Below are 15,110 nucleotides of genomic sequence, written 5' to 3'. Positions count from 1 at the left end.
CTGCCAGTCCCTTTTCTCAAGATTTCAACCCTGCCCCCAAAGCCCCTGCCCGATTCTCCCCCACTTCCACTCACTTTTCAATAGTGGGAGTTGCATGGTTCGTTCTCATTAGCGTTCTCAATGTTGGGCACGTTACTTCCACCTTCACAATGGGCTGGGAACATACAGTAAACGCAACAACTGAGACGAAGAGGATCCTTAACTGGGTTAGAATGGACGGGTAAAATAAAATGAGCGAGGTGCTCTCATGTGTGGTGATTTTTTTATTTCAAAAGTAAAAGTAAAAGTAAAGTTTTATTTAACAAAGTTATGCTGTGGATAAGTGCTTTGACTTGAGTACGAAGAGAGAAGAAGAAGCAGTGGGATAATGGGTCCTGTCAAATAATAAATCTTCCTCGGATTTCACCCGTGAAGGGAAGGGGGGGGGGGCTACCATGTGCAACGACCAATAGCTGACACCCAGCCCAACAACAAAAGCCCATCACCACGCGTGGAGAACAGTGGCACCACCTGAAAAAAGTTTTGAGGGGGCCGAACTTCGTACCTGCCCCAATAGAAATGAAAGACATAAAAAGTAAAAGAAAAAGTGGTAAATAAAGTGGGAAAAAGACAGTGTGAGGAAGGAATGAATCTGTCAGCTTGTTAAAGCCATTTGGTGAGCTGAGCCCATCTTGCCACCACTCCATCTGCCTCCGCAACACTCAGCACTCTCCCTTTCTATTGAGAGTGGCACTATATTTGGGTCTGTTTGTCCCTGCCCACTGTAACTTCGCTTCTTTCATTCTTGGGTGCTCCTTTGTATGCTTCTTGCCATCATTAAGTTGTTAATGAGAGTAGCAAATCATTCGTAGCATATAGGACGTCAGGTTGATCTTTGAAGTACACACACACACACAGATATATATATATATATTGTATATTTAGTTACGAGTGCAGAAATTATGTTTTAGTTTCGAAAAATGAATCATCCCCTGAATAATATGAATCAATAACGACGGATTAAAGTTGGGCGAAAGTTGAGGCAGAGTACTGACAAAACCAGAATAGAAATTCCCATTTGAGAGGAGGGATTAGTTAACGCTGGAGCTCCAACTCAGCAAATTCCAAATGTCACTTTCCGGTGCAGCATGATTATCAACATGTGCGCTAATTGTTTTGGGATTTCTAAATATGTGAGTAGAGTTAAGTTCGCCAACATTGTTGCACCTTAGTGACTAATGAAAGGAAGCTATTCAGTTTCTCTGCTGCATGTACAATTCTTGGACATGAGAAATATTTCCCTGTTGCACACACATTAGTAGCCACAGAATCAAACCCATATGCTAAAATAAAGCTCGCAACACTGCACTTCTTCATTGACAAGATTAATATTTCCTTTGTGTTCCTGTGGGGTTACACAAATGCAATTATAATGCTCCAAAAAACTTACACTTATCAAGTATGAAGAATGTTTAAATACAAACTGGTGTATAATCTCTGCTTCAACTATTTGTGTTTATCTTTATGTTATTGACTTTAAAGTTTTACAAACTGACCAATTAGAGTGGTTTGAAAGAAACATACTACAGTGTCAGTTTTGAAACTTGTAACTAATTTTAGAACCAATTGTATAATATTAAAAAATTAAAAAAAATCGGAACATGTAGGATATTATTCTCAAGGTATTAAGGATCTTTCTTCTCTTTTGAATTTTTGAATTTTTTAAAACTTCAAATTATATGTATTTTGATTCAACATAAAACTGCCCTGGGCAGATGATACTGATCTTGAAGGTGCAAATAATAATAGGTTGCCATGGTGTGGCAATAGAGAGCATCAAATTCTGCCTTAATAACAACAACAAGCTCTGTTTAGGATGGATCAATGCTCTTCATACAGTAAGACAATAAGACAAAAGGAAGACAATGAAATACCCTTCATGACAATGAAATACCCTCCATGACAATTCAATTATTAGGGTGAGTCATTACTCCTTGGTCAAATCACTATTGGATCTAGTCAACAAATTTCTTGTTCAGTATTTAATTTATTTAGGTATTTATTTTGTTTCTTTTAACTTTGTATCTTTTGATTATTCTGTCTGCTCAATCCCACAGTTGCAACCTACCTGATGGTATTGAATTCATTTCAGAGATTTGACATGATCTGTAAAAGAGATAAATCCATAAACCAAACTCATAAGAATCATTTGGAAGAAAAAATAGAAGCTGGGAAATTTATACAATTGTATTTAAGTACATATGAAGAGTCTGTGGTGAATGCTTTCCTTAATGATTTGTGCTCTCTAGTTAAAACCAATGTTTTAACTTATTCCATTAAAACTAACATGGCAACATCAAAAATGAAAGCAATAAATATTGTACATTTTTGATGTTGCCATGTTAGTTTTAATGGAATAAGTTAAAACATTGGTTTTAACTAGAGAGCACAACACCTTGACACAATGTATTTTTTTGGGTTTATTTCTATTTTACTGTTGTTCTTCATACTGAAACCATACTACCAAAATATTTACATATTTCAGATGGAATATGAGACATTGTTCTTATACTAAAATCAAAATATGTTATATGTTCAGTTGTTTTATCAAAAGGTGAATTTCTAGAGGTAGGAGAGAGAGAGAGAGAGAGATAGAGATAGAATGTCACATGATGCTGAAGGTTTTATAACTCTACAAATGAATAAACGTCCATGAGAATATGTTTACTTGCTCATTTCATTAACTTTAAGTAAACAAAGTTGTACATCAACAAGCCATGCCTTTGAAGCAATAACGAATACTCTAGACCTTCATGTAACATTTTGATTTTGATTTTGATTTTGATTTTTTTTTGGATATTAATGATAAGAATTGTGTACATAACGTTAGACTTGCAATGTTACATACAACCAAATTCAATGAACTTCATGTCATGTAACATTGCAAATGGTGGTTACTATAATTGCACCGGTAATATTTCAAAAAAGAAGGAAAAAATTAAAAGACGAATTTGCATAATAATCCAATCAGTGGGTGTGTAAGCGTGGAAGGGACACGAAAAGGAGATTCCAAAATATTCCTTTTCACACAGTCCGAGATTGGGATCGTCGTGTATCGGCTCCGGTCCTGGAAAGGTCTCGGTAGAAGTGCATCTGGGTAGCAGCCAAGGAAGTGCATTTCTGATTATCCGGATAATCAGAAAAGCTTCGGAATGTCGAAGCTGTAGATTCCACAGCTCCGAACTACGACAGATTTTGTATTCAAACACTGGAATCTCCTCCCTGCAACCATCTCGCGGAAAGCGGTGATCGGTATTATTTGTATCTCAACGGATGCTGTCCGTTCAGATCAGTCTCGGAGTTGCGGTATTCGGTTCCGAGCTGTTGTTACGGACCTCCAAGACAGCGAGGAAACGAGGAAAGTGTTGCAAAACCAGGGTTCTGGAGCGAGCAGTCTGTGGGTGAGTGGGCATGCTATTCCTACGCCTCATCCTCCTCAGCCAAATTGCCCAAGTGGCCTTCGTGCAGGGAGCGACAGCCGGGCGATACGATTGTCCATGTTTGCAGCCAGCTTGTACAGCTGCTTCCGAGGCCGCGGAACTGTTGTTCCGCTCTCTCTCGCTCTCGCGCTCTATGCGTCGATCCGAGCGGCGATACTGGCAGAGCGGTTCACCGCCGCCCCCAATTTAGCAGCCCATCCAAAGTTGCGTTCTCCGCAGCCAAGTCGACAGACTCTCGGAACACAACGGCACTGGACAGCCTCACAAGTAATGGGTGAGTTTCTTCCGCGATTCTTCGAGACAGGCTGTGGCAGGATAAAGAGCGGCGTCCGAGCTCCGGCGCAAGACTGGATGATGTTTGCCGAAGGTTGCTAGTGCCACAAGCTTTGCTACTTCTAGGGCATAAGACTTTGCGTCTTGGGGAGATTTCCTGTAATGAATTGTTGAGTTCTTATTTTCTTGCTTCATCCAATCATTTTCGTACGAGAGACTTCTGTGATGGAAATATTATTACTATTTTTCTAAGTAAAAAAATTGTGTTAATAAATCGAGCCAAAGAGGTGTGGTTGTGTGTGTTAACGAAATAGAGTTAATCAGTTTGGTGTCAATGCAAGCCAACAATGTTAAGGAAGATAGGTGAATTGGTTGTGATTTATGTGAAGTTCTTCTCTGAGAGATTCCCTAATTCAGCCGACTTTAATTTCACTGAGTCTTGTCTAATTTATATTCAGAATCAAGTTTCTATACTATACCATCTTTCAATCTCTTCATGATGTTTTGAAAACTTAAACCATAAATCATTGTCGATTTACAAATAGTAAATGATTGAAGCGGAATTTTCTAAATAAAATAAAATGCTTATCATAAGTAAAATTTTATTATTTTAAAAAAATTACAAAATTAAAAAAAATATCATAGATTGATTGTTTTAAATCTTTTGTTTCTAGTTAGAAAATTGACATTTCACAATGTTATCATGCCCCAAATATTTACACATGTTTTATATTCATTTTTTTCTAAATTCATGATAACAGATATAGAGCAGAAAGATTTAAGAAAAATGATGAAAAAGGGTCCAAGGGTGATGTAGCCCCATTATTAGGAAACTGAATATTTTAAAGAATGCCAATAGTATATGATATTGTAAAATAATATGCAGTATATAATTAATATAAATATATATATTTTAACACACATGAATATTTATGATTAAAAAGAAATGTCTTAAAAGATGTGTGTAAGATTTTAGTACACAACTTTACAAATAAATCTTTAATTTGGACATAAAAATAGCCCTACTCAATAGTTTAATACTAATAAAAACCAAGTTAAAAGTGCAATAAATATAATCAGAATAAATAAATAAATATATTTTTTCCCGTAATGCATTGTTATATTTTGATGTACCCACAGAATTGTTCCTTTTGAACTCACAGTTACAAAAGACAATAACTTCTGCAGTATATTTGAAATTGCAACCGCATTTGATTTTCAAATGAAGTATTATGATGCAGTTACTTCAAACCTTCCATCAACTAATTGTTGGTGTTAATTTCTGAACTGAGCATAATTAACACACATTGACATGGTTGCACAAAAAGACCCAATTGGATGCTTCATAATACGATAATATTAATGATGCAAGGGCGTTCCATACAGTTAATTATTTTTGTTGTAGAAGATTCCATAGATAGATTCCTTTTTGGAAGGATAGGCCTTTGTGATGAAGGCATGAAGTGGGGAACCATTATGGGGCACCAGCGTTCCCAGATGTGGGGCTTTATGGTTGAGCATGCAAGGAGGAATAGAAAAGAAGGGGGGGCTCAAGATGGAATAAATGGATTGATGCTAATTTGGCTTCCATAGTCAGGGAGTTGATGATAGAGAGAGTTCTCGAAGCTTTGCCTTTAATCAGCTTTAACCTCTCTTCTCTCATAATTTGTGGCCAACGTGAAAGCACATCCCAGGATGCTGAAAAATTGCACTGAGGCGCCCCCAATTTATGAGTTCAAGTGTGGGGGAAAGGAATTTATGGGATTCTAACACACAAATGTAACGCAAAAATAGATGTAAGTTTAATGATATTTTATTTTTAGTTAACTTTTTAGATGGGGTCCTCGCCAACATTTGACCGCCTTGGGAAAAATGGTCTCCAATTTTTTAGTTTCATCATCGTCATTTATGATCACTGAATCTAAAAATAAAAACTTGGAAATGAGCTTTTGCGGTTATGTCTGGGATCAATTCCATTTTTGGTTCAATACCATCTGGGTTATAATAGAACTGTAGGAGCCGTGCTCACACTATCAAACAGCCAACTTTGTGCTTTCGAAAGCCTAGTGATGCATTAAACACATAATGTAATACGTGGTATTTCGAAACTCTATTCCGCAATAGAGCATCATGAGAGAAGGATGGACCAGACAGCTCGAAGCAGCTCCAATCAGAATGCCAGACACCCAGTCTCCAGCCAGTAACCACCATAACAAAAAGCATCAGTAGGATTCGCTGGTGCGACAAAAAGATAGGAAAGGAAGAAACCAAAGAAGAAAAACAACACACTGTGCAATAAACTCCGGTGAAAAAAAGAAGAAAAAGGAACAGTGCGACCGGTACTCAGACCCTCCTTCACGTCTTCCAGCATACACATTCCAGGCTTATACTTGAGAATGCTCAAACGCGAGATATGCTGCAGGCATTGCATCGGAGAAGCCACTGCAACATGCTAACGAGTTCACTGCTGCAGAAATCACGACAGGCTTCTGGGTCGAATACTTAAAGTTCAGCTCTCTGAAGAATTTCCAGCTTGAACTGAAACAGAGGGTTGGACTTGTGCTTGGGTTGATTTGTGGTCAGGATATGTGTGTGTGTGTGTTTTTTTTGTTTCGATTGGTGGTAACCAGGGTAAGGGGAAAGGAGGGAGGAGGAATGGAGAAGCGATGTGGATCGAGAGCTACTCTCTAGGCGTCATGGAAGCAGAGCTTTCAGACGACCTGTCGTTGCTGCTGATCATACATTCGCAGGGAAGGATGAAGAGCGTCGCAGTCGCGATCTGTCAGGGCCCCCCTCAGTGGCCATGGGTGCTGCTCATCGACCTGCCCGGGGTTCAGTCCCCCTGTGCAAAGTCAGCGACTGGCTTGCGCGGTGGCGGGGGTGCCTGCTCTACCGACATACTGTCCCCCGCCCGGCCGGGTATTCCACCAAGGTCAGCGCGGGACCGGTCTTTTCTTTTTATAATCAGCGGCCGGGCTGCGGGATCGGTGGCAATGCGGGTGCTCCTCTCATCTCATCGCTAGACGATCTCAAGGCTCTTTGCTGCCTCACCCTGCTGTCTTATTAGTGGCATATCGGCAAGCAAGGTGCTCTAGGAGTGAATGAGTCGGAGACGCTGTGGTTCTACTTCTTTCACGAGGGTAGTTATTGCTGTGGAAGTCACGAGGGAAGGGCCCCAAACCGGAGCTGCAGCTGGTGGGGTGTGGGAGAGTTGAGACGGTGGTGCTGGTGATTTTGTTTACAGAGTGGTGAGGGAGAACTGGTAGTGTTCACCGTGGGGTTTGTGAGGCGGCGTTGTGAGCTAGAAGATGGGTTGCATTCAACTCTTAGAAGCATAGAGGGATACTCAGGGACAGGCTAGAAGGAACGCGAGAGAGAGACGAGGGTGAGACGAGACGGAGGTGAGGGGACAAGTGCGGTAAGAGGCAGAAGGAATTATTGAAGGTGATTGTGGTATTTTACAGAAGTTTCAAAGACCGCTTCTGAGCTCGCATGCTTTCGTGCACGTCTACGAGCAATTGGTGTAAATGTGTTACGACTCACTTCTCGAAAGGTTCAAGTGCTCATCACCACCCATCTTGCGGCAGGTGCCAAATTCTATGTTCGCAGCTACTGGGTGTGAGAAGACGCTTCGTTGTGCGCGCATGTCAGAACGTTTACAGTGAAGTTGAAGAGTAAAGGGCTGAGTTGGTTGTACGTCTAAGAAGTTGTCTCCTCTCTAGAAGTTCAAAGTTCCAGGGGGTTTTGGTTTGTGAGTAAACAAATCAGGCAAGCTGGAGCTTGCACAGGTCCTAGCGGGGTTCGAGAGGGGTTACGGACCGCCGCCGGCCATGTCTAGCGGCACCCCTTCGCCCATGATGCGAGACAACGACGACGATGGCGTTGATAGAAGACGAGAGGGCGACCTGGAGGGCCTCATGCGATCCTTGGGCGAAGACGTTTACTCACAAGACTATCTGAATCGGCATCATGCACACGAGCAAGTGCTGCATCTGCAGCAGAACGAGTTTTCCTCACCCCAGCCGATGTTTCCGACCCCCACGACCTCTTTCTCCCAATCGCCCTCCTTTCTAACAGAGCTTCTCTCCTTGCCTTCACCGGTCACCACGAGTTGCTGGAACACCACAGTTTCTGACCCCTTTCTTCAATCGGCCGTTCCTCGCGAAATGTTAAGCAGTATTGCGACCGATACCATCAATCGTAGTCTAGTGATGCCACACAGCCAACCTCAAAGTCAACTGGAGGCACTCTGGGACTCGTTGCCAGAGCACTCCTCATGGTTTGCGGAGCAGGGCGGGGAGCCGCGTCATTTGTACGTTGACAGTCTACAGGAGCTTCTGAGCAGCACGTCTGCTCCCTGGAACCAGCAGCACGCAGTGTCATCGACGGCACCCGTGGGCGTGGGCAAGACGTCGCATTCATCAGGAAGGTCTTCTGTCATGCAGTCGCCGTTGGGATCGCCCTCGCTGAGCTCCCGGGCCTCCCCTGCGCGCTTGAATTCCGCTGCGTCGACTATCCCTAGCACACCAAACTCCTCCATGAGCTCTGACAGCTTCAGCGTCGCCGCGGCGGAGGAGGATGAGACTCACCATGGCACCGGGAGCTCCAGCGGCCGGCCGTTACTTCAACGACCGCAATCTGTCACTGGCCCTAGTGGCAGCACCAGTGCCAAGCGCAAGTCGCAGGACCGGGTCGTAAATGACAACTGCGATGAGATTCAGTCCCTTGATTGCAAAAAACAGTAAGTCCCTGTCTTTTAGGTTGAGGTTACGGATTCGTTTTCAATGCGAGGATATCCCACCCTCCAAACCAAATTCTAAACATATGCACAATTCTTAACGGATGCTGTGAGGATTGTGATTGGCAGACGATGTGCGTGTGAAAGCCTAAGATGAATATGAAGATACTAAAGTGCTTTCACGTGTCTTTGGTCTCGTTTAGATCCCACAAGGCGAGAAGGAAAGGACCGAAGCGAGTGAGGGAGCCTCGCTACGCCATTCAGACTCGCAGCGACGTGGAAATCATGGAAGATGGGTACAAATGGCGCAAGTATGGTCAGAAAGCTGTGAAAAACAGTCCTCACCCACGGTAGTTTTCTACTCCAACACTCCGTCATCAATTCCACCTCCTCCAGTGCAGCGCAGAGACAGATTTTTGTTTGGTTTAAGTTGAGGGGATGTATGTCCTATACTCAGAGCTGATGGAGCTTTTTGAAATCGGTGATGTGCAGAAGCTACTATCGCTGTACCAATCCTAAGTGTCCAGTAAGGAAGAAGGTAGAGCGCTCCGCTGATGATTCAGAGTCGGTGATTACAACTTACGAAGGCACTCATACGCATGTTAGTCCGGGCACGGGCTCCCGGGGTGCTGCTGACGCGCCTCTCCTTGCAGCATCGAGTGAGTACCCACCCGGTGGTGCTCCGTATGTGCCCCCAGCTCCTCTCACGCCAGTAATTTTGCCCTTATCGTCAAGGGTGAAGTATGAACTTGCCGCATCTCAGAGGTCGTCGAAGGACGTCGCAATGATGTGCAGCCACGACGCTACTTCAACCGCGGGCCCTTTGCGAACCACGTCGAGCATCTGTAAGGTCGAGCCCCGATTGCACACCTCTCCCAGCAATGGAGGTCTCTTGTCTGCCTCGTTGCTGCGGATGCAACAATTATTTGCGGAACCGCAACTGAGTGGGAGTGAATATTTGATGATGCAAGACTTTCAAGATTCGATGTGCTGGGGCAGTATTCGAACGCAACACTCCGGGAGCTCGCAAGAGATCGTTTCCTTAGTGCCCACTTCGGCAGCTGCCTCCAGCGGAGGATTGCTAGAGGACATTGTCCGGCATCGGCACTGAGGGAGTCGTGATGCCCACCGATCATTGGCACGACGATTCTATGAGTTGGAGGGTATCAGAGAATATGTGTTGCAGCTCGGTGCATCTGCTGCGACCGTGGTAATTTCGATTTCAGCCAGGAAATCACTCCTGGGGTCCGCGTTTCCGTGCCGCGACCATGATCCTCGCCTCTCTTCCACTCACCTGTGCCTCGATCAGTCTCTTGAGCCGCGGTTGGAGGTGTTGTGATTTCTTCATGCAACCATATACGAAATCATATCTCCTCCGCCGATGCCGATTTATTTCCCACTGTGTACACATATTGATCCAGTTTTTGTAAAGTCTACAGATTACACAGGAACCGCCCTTTTAGGGTCATCTACAGGAGTGATGTCATTGCGACCACAATTTTTCATCACGGCTTGCTTGCCACTTCGAACCATACTCGAGAAATTTTCAATAGAATATTAGAAAGTAGACCTAAGATCTGCCGCTATTTCTTTCTGGACTCTAATTTGTAACTGGACATTTTAAGCGCATGTAGGAAGATGTTCATTACTTAAAAAGAAAAATGTTACTGGCGACCGGCTGTATTCTTTTTCTTGCTTTAAATTCTTTTGATCTCACAGAGGTCTCACTGGACTAAGTCCTCTCTCTGGATCTGTGCTGGTTATGGTCTTGTCTTGATGTTGGGGATGAGTGGACATACTCGTGTATTTTTTCGCTCTGTTCAGGATGCTGGTTGCTGGTCAAACCCAACTTGGCAGCTAGACATGACCTGTGAGGGCACGCAAACTGCTGTACAATGTTTTTGTCAGTGATGAGTGTATTCAAAGTCGCACTGGAAGGGTACACAACTGAAGTCAGCGCCACGAACCTGGAACTGTTGTTGCACGCGTTGAGAAAATTTGTACTTGACTCGGGTTGTCCACCTTGAGATTTGCTCTCTCTTACTTCGAGCTTCTTCACGCTCTTCACAATGGATTCATCATGTGGAAGAAGGCCTCGAAAAGGTGAACCTCGTATTTGTCCAAGGTTGAGAGCCTCGTTGTGAGGGCTTCGACCTTTGCTCCTACTACTTGCAGCACAATTACTCTTGCGGATGAAGACCATTTCCTCACCATCACTTGGGACAGCTCTACATGCTGCTTGAATACGGCCACGGTTACGATAACGTACTTTGACCGTGTGAACTGCACCAGAATGTGACGACAGGCCTGCATCCTTTTGGCCGCCCGCTGCAAGTTGGACGTCGAAGCAAAAGAGCAGATACTGAATCATCTCAAGAATTGAAACCTAACAGGAAGAGAAAAGAAAGATCATCGCACTTATTTACGGTGTCGTGTTTTGAATCAGGCTATAAGTAATTTAGTCACAGTAATTGTGTTTTTTTTCACGTTAGTGCTTATATCAACGAGGAATGATTGTACCGGCACTTCCACCAAAGAGAAACTGAGTTTGTTGCAAAGATATGGCGTGTGATGCGTGAGATGGGCGTGTCTGGGTGGAGCAACAAGGACTTTGGTACGTGGGGCCGTCCACAAGGGAGCTTCGTCCCTTCCGCTTCCCTGTTCCTGCTGCCTTTGCTTCTTCGCTTTTAGAGGATATCCTTACCGCCGGCATCAACTTCTCTGGGACGTGCATTTATGTGAGGTGTGAAGAATTCTTTCTCACTTTCCAAGTTATCTTAGTAAGATTTACGTATCTGAGATGGTCTGATGTTTGCAACACCCCAACAAGCTGTCAAGGTGATACGTGAAATTAAGCGTGACAACATTGGTCTTCGGAGGTTAAGCACGCTGCATTTGCGTGCGATTGGCAATTCGAACGGCTAACAATGTGACCTCCTCCTCAAACATATGAAATGAACATCAATCAATAGAAAAATTCAAGTGAGACGCAGATATTCATAGTGTTTTTTCATTTGAGGAAGACAGGAGGTCGGGAGGGACAAAAAAGAATAGATGACTTGTTTCTTAGTAAGAAGATCAGCTGTACCATCTTTATTGAAGAAATCGAAGTGAGAAATTGTAATGTAGAGGGTTTTGTGCCGGACATGTAGGTCGTGGGAAATAAGAGCACCTATCGTTGTTACATGCGATGGTTGTTGACAGAAGACATAGACTTGGTATGCTTGGTTCAGTATTTCAGTTATGTCCACTAAGTCTGCAATTGCAAGGCTTTTGAGTTTTTCTTCTAATCAAGGATTTCCAACCGTTTGCTGAAAAAGGTTCTCACCGTATACGAAGTTGTGTGTAATGCGTAGGTGTTATGAACGCATGTGGGAACAAAGCGCAGGGGCCGGAGTTAGTGCTCCTGTGGTGTGTTGGGTGTGCCGAAGCATTTTAGGGTTAGATCAAATGTGTAGGAAGGGATACATAGCTAGACTTTGATTCCGAGAAGTTGGCAGTATTGACTCTCTTTCTCATGCCTTCTCTTCAAGAATAAGGTTCCTTGGCAAGAAAGAGATCATACAGTCAGTGAAATGTCTAAATTATAATATTTATTTTGTTGCATTTGCAGGTTTTTAAAAATGCGTGAAGTGTGACTTGGCTTGTATGCACGCCGGATAGCTAGAGGAGGGCGTCCAAGTTGGGTTCAGGAACCTACAAAACGTGGCCGTTAAGCTATTGCATCCAGTGGAAGCCAGCGGCACAGCTACTAAGTTTGTGGAGAAGAACCCATCAAGCGGCATTCCATCACCTTTGTTTTGCAGTTGGGTTTTAAAAATGTTACTACCTATTCTTCACACTTAAAAGCCCCCGCAAAATATCAGGAAAACAACTCCTGCAAATCATGCTCCATGCACTTAGTTTTGCAAACAGGCCTAGGCTAGTCTTCAGAAAAAAAACACAGTTTTAGAAGCACTAGATACTTGGAGGACCTTGATTAGATCGCAGTAACAATAACCATCTCCATGAACAGCAACAAACATGCACTGAATCTGCATCCCAAGGACTTACAATCTGCAGCATCACATCTTTCGACGACTCGTGTGAACATGTAAACTTACACCATTTAGCTGGCCAAGGATTCTCACGTAACCCAAAATGAAAGCCATAGTTATCAAAACAAATGCAATGCATCGCCTTGAACTTGTCTGGTTTAGGATTCTAATCGTTGTTAGAATTCCAGGTAAGGAGCAGAAGCAATTGCAGTCTGAATTTCTTTAGAGAACTTGACATGGGTATGTTACCTCCCACCAGTCAGCTCATGATGCAGCTTCGTGGTGGGCTTGGAAGTTTTTAAATTGTTGCCATTTGGACTGGTTCATAGACCAAAGTAGATCTCCAAATTCAACCTTGGAACTTCTTTAATCTATTCTAATCTTGATTTAGTGTGACCCCTTTGCTAGTTGCTTTTAGAGCATAGCTACATGTTGGTGCCAATAGACATGGCTGACGGGTGGATGCTGTGGCTGCATGGTGTACTGGCCAAGGCAATCCTAGCGCAGTCTGTATCTACTGAGTGGAATGGTCGACAAAAGCCAAGTCCACTGCAATGTGCCCGCCCTACATTGGCTCCCTAAGGACCCCACTTCTAGCCTCTCTTCCTTCCAAGAAGCCCCCTTTGTATGGTAAAAGGAAAAAAAGTGGTTTCTACCGACTACGCAACCTCGTGGCCAGTAGGAAAAGGCTTGGCGTCACATGTTTACACCACATTGGCTCCCCCAAGGCCCTACTCCAAGTCATTCATAAGCAAGAGAGAGTCGTTTCCATAGCAAGCTACTGGGAAAATGGTCCATTCTGCTAGGGCTGGTCTAGCTAGGGCCGATAATTGGGTCATAATGGAGCTTGTTTTAAGGCAGGGGCAGCCTGGTCGGCCATTGGCGACGTTGATCGTTATACTCTTAGCAGGCTTGAAAATTGCCTTGTAAAACACATTTGTTATTATCCACAAAAGCATTGAAATCTAGAGCAACTCTTTCTCCTTTGTTCTTATGTATCCCCTAATCAAGGTTATTAGGACATAAGTAGTCACATTCTTATCATAATATTTAATCAAAGCATTTGATAGAACCCATTTTGGGTCAAAACCAAACAAACAAACAAACAAACAAACAAATATACATAGTGGTTTGTTGAAGTTTTGACTAACATTTATTGATTACTAAATATATTTTGGTAATATAAAAAGGGAGATAATGAATTATGAATGTTACAAATAAGGTGAGCATAAACTATGTGAAATAATTGTAGTTTGTATTTTTTTCTAAAAGAGAAATAAGCTGTTTTTTTAAAGAATTTTTTAAATCTTATTAATGAAAACTACATAGCAGAGAGCAAGAATAAAAGAAAAATAACTTTAAGAATGATTCTTTGATAATAGAAAACAAAAAGGAATATACCTTATTTTAAAAATTATAATGATGTAACAAGTATAAGAATAAATAATACTATTAATACTAATAAAAAATGAACATAAAAGGTCATCAAACCAAAAAAGAAGTTTCTTCATATATGAATGTGTTATTTTGAAATCCAAATTTTTATTTTTTAAAATTCAAAATGTGTTTATAAAGAACCAATCAAAGAGAAGGAGATTTGATCATATGTACTTTTTGAAGAATTTTGTTCTTCCAACACATTCTCTTATTTGAATATCAAATTATAGAAAAGAAACAATCTCTACATTAAATAATCTCTATCTAACATTTGTTGTTTTTAAAATTGGAATTCAAATTTTAACACGAGGTTTATTAAAGTTCTATAAAATCTATTTCATTTTTAACAATGTATTTTAGATGATTTACTGTAATATATATATATATATATATATATATATATCAGAAAATCATCTAAAATTTTAATTTTAATTTTAATTTTTTAAATCAAAAAATATTATATAACTAATTTTATAGATCTTTGCTTATTTGAAGTATTATGCTTTTGAGTATTATAGATTTTATAAATTTTAATGATAGTATAATACAATATTTTTAATTTAATAAATATTTAAGAATTTATTTCTAATGTATTTTTTACTATATATAAGAAAATATTAAAATAATCCATCCATTTACAAAATCAATCCATCCTACTGTGGAGAACAAGGAGGATTGGGATGAAGAAGGCTGAGAAGAGAGGGAGTAAAGGCTAAGAATAAGGGAGGTGGAAATAAGGGCCATGATTGTAATAATGGTTTCTAAAGATGATCCATTTTTTAAATCATGGTTACAATAGTGTAGGTTGATTTAATAAATAGGTGGGATGTTTTAATATTTTTTATAATATATATATATATATATATATATATTAAAGATCTTCTTCTTTAATTTTGTTATTAAATAAGTTATATACTATTTTATAATTAACTTGTATTATTTAAATAAAATTTTGATAAAATATCTAACTTTTTTTTTAAAATAATTCATAAAAAATAATTATTAAAAATTCACAAATAATTTATATTATTTTTAAATGAATTTTTTAGTTATCTTTAAGATCTTCATAGACTACATAGTCAAATTAGTTAAGTTTTAAGTTAACTTATGTAAATCTAATATAGTTTTATATAATATTTTATTTTT

General features: G+C 41.1%; 2 protein-coding genes and 1 long non-coding RNA gene across 4 annotated transcripts; 1 reads left to right on the top strand and 2 right to left on the bottom strand.

The window, feature by feature from the left end:
• Nucleotides 1-6,734: 6,734 nt before the first annotated feature.
• LOC112276451 (uncharacterized) lies at nucleotides 6,735-13,514 on the top strand. 2 transcript variants are annotated; one of them, XM_024507785.3, is made up of 4 exons: nucleotides 6,735-8,493; nucleotides 8,694-8,840; nucleotides 8,983-11,233; nucleotides 12,104-13,514. In XM_024507785.3, exons 1-3 carry the CDS (start codon nucleotides 7,583-7,585, stop codon nucleotides 9,599-9,601), a joined length of 1,677 nt encoding a protein of 558 aa, XP_024363553.1. In that variant the 5' UTR covers nucleotides 6,735-7,582; the 3' UTR covers nucleotides 9,602-11,233; nucleotides 12,104-13,514. The 2 variants fall into 2 exon arrangements, with proteins under 2 accessions (XP_024363553.1, XP_090103180.1); XM_090247054.1 differs by having other exon boundaries at nucleotides 8,983-11,472.
• LOC141044878 (uncharacterized) lies at nucleotides 9,912-10,861 on the bottom strand. The gene is made up of 2 exons (XM_073530893.2): nucleotides 10,458-10,861; nucleotides 9,912-10,375 (listed from the first exon to the last, which is right to left on the bottom strand). Exons 1-2 carry the CDS (start codon nucleotides 10,859-10,861, stop codon nucleotides 10,348-10,350), a joined length of 432 nt encoding a protein of 143 aa, XP_073386994.1. The 3' UTR covers nucleotides 9,912-10,347.
• On the bottom strand, nucleotides 10,743-11,224 carry LOC149986368 (uncharacterized). Its single transcript, XR_016500609.1, has 2 exons — nucleotides 11,011-11,224; nucleotides 10,743-10,876 (listed from the first exon to the last, which is right to left on the bottom strand). It is a non-coding gene; the product is annotated as an uncharacterized LOC149986368 (long non-coding RNA).
• Nucleotides 13,515-15,110: the final 1,596 nt, after the last annotated feature.

This window comes from Physcomitrium patens, chromosome 24, assembly GCF_059467195.1.
Source record: "Physcomitrium patens ecotype Gransden chromosome 24, ASM5946719v1, whole genome shotgun sequence".
Taxonomy (NCBI): domain Eukaryota; kingdom Viridiplantae; phylum Streptophyta; class Bryopsida; order Funariales; family Funariaceae; genus Physcomitrium; species Physcomitrium patens.
The sequence above is the reverse complement of the archived record's forward strand: the minus strand, read 5'-3'. Positions and strand labels throughout refer to the sequence as shown.

What these genes read in the sequence shown, in the direction of transcription:
- LOC112276451 (XM_024507785.3), top strand. Translation starts at nt 7,583, where the DNA reads ATGTCTAGCGGCACCCCTTCGCCCATGATGCGAGACAACGACGACGAT. An exon ending in TCCCTTGATTGCAAAAAACA is followed by an intron (nt 8,494 to 8,693) that starts GTAAGTCCCTGT and finishes GGTCTCGTTTAG; the next exon opens with ATCCCACAAGGCGAGAAGGA. An exon ending in AAAAACAGTCCTCACCCACG is followed by an intron (nt 8,841 to 8,982) that starts GTAGTTTTCTAC and finishes GGTGATGTGCAG; the next exon opens with AAGCTACTATCGCTGTACCA.
- LOC141044878 (XM_073530893.2), bottom strand. Translation starts at nt 10,861, where the DNA reads ATGATTCAGTATCTGCTCTTTTGCTTCGACGTCCAACTTGCAGCGGGC. An exon ending in GCGTGCAACAACAGTTCCAG is followed by an intron (nt 10,376 to 10,457) that starts GTTCGTGGCGCT and finishes ATTGTACAGCAG; the next exon opens with TTTGCGTGCCCTCACAGGTC.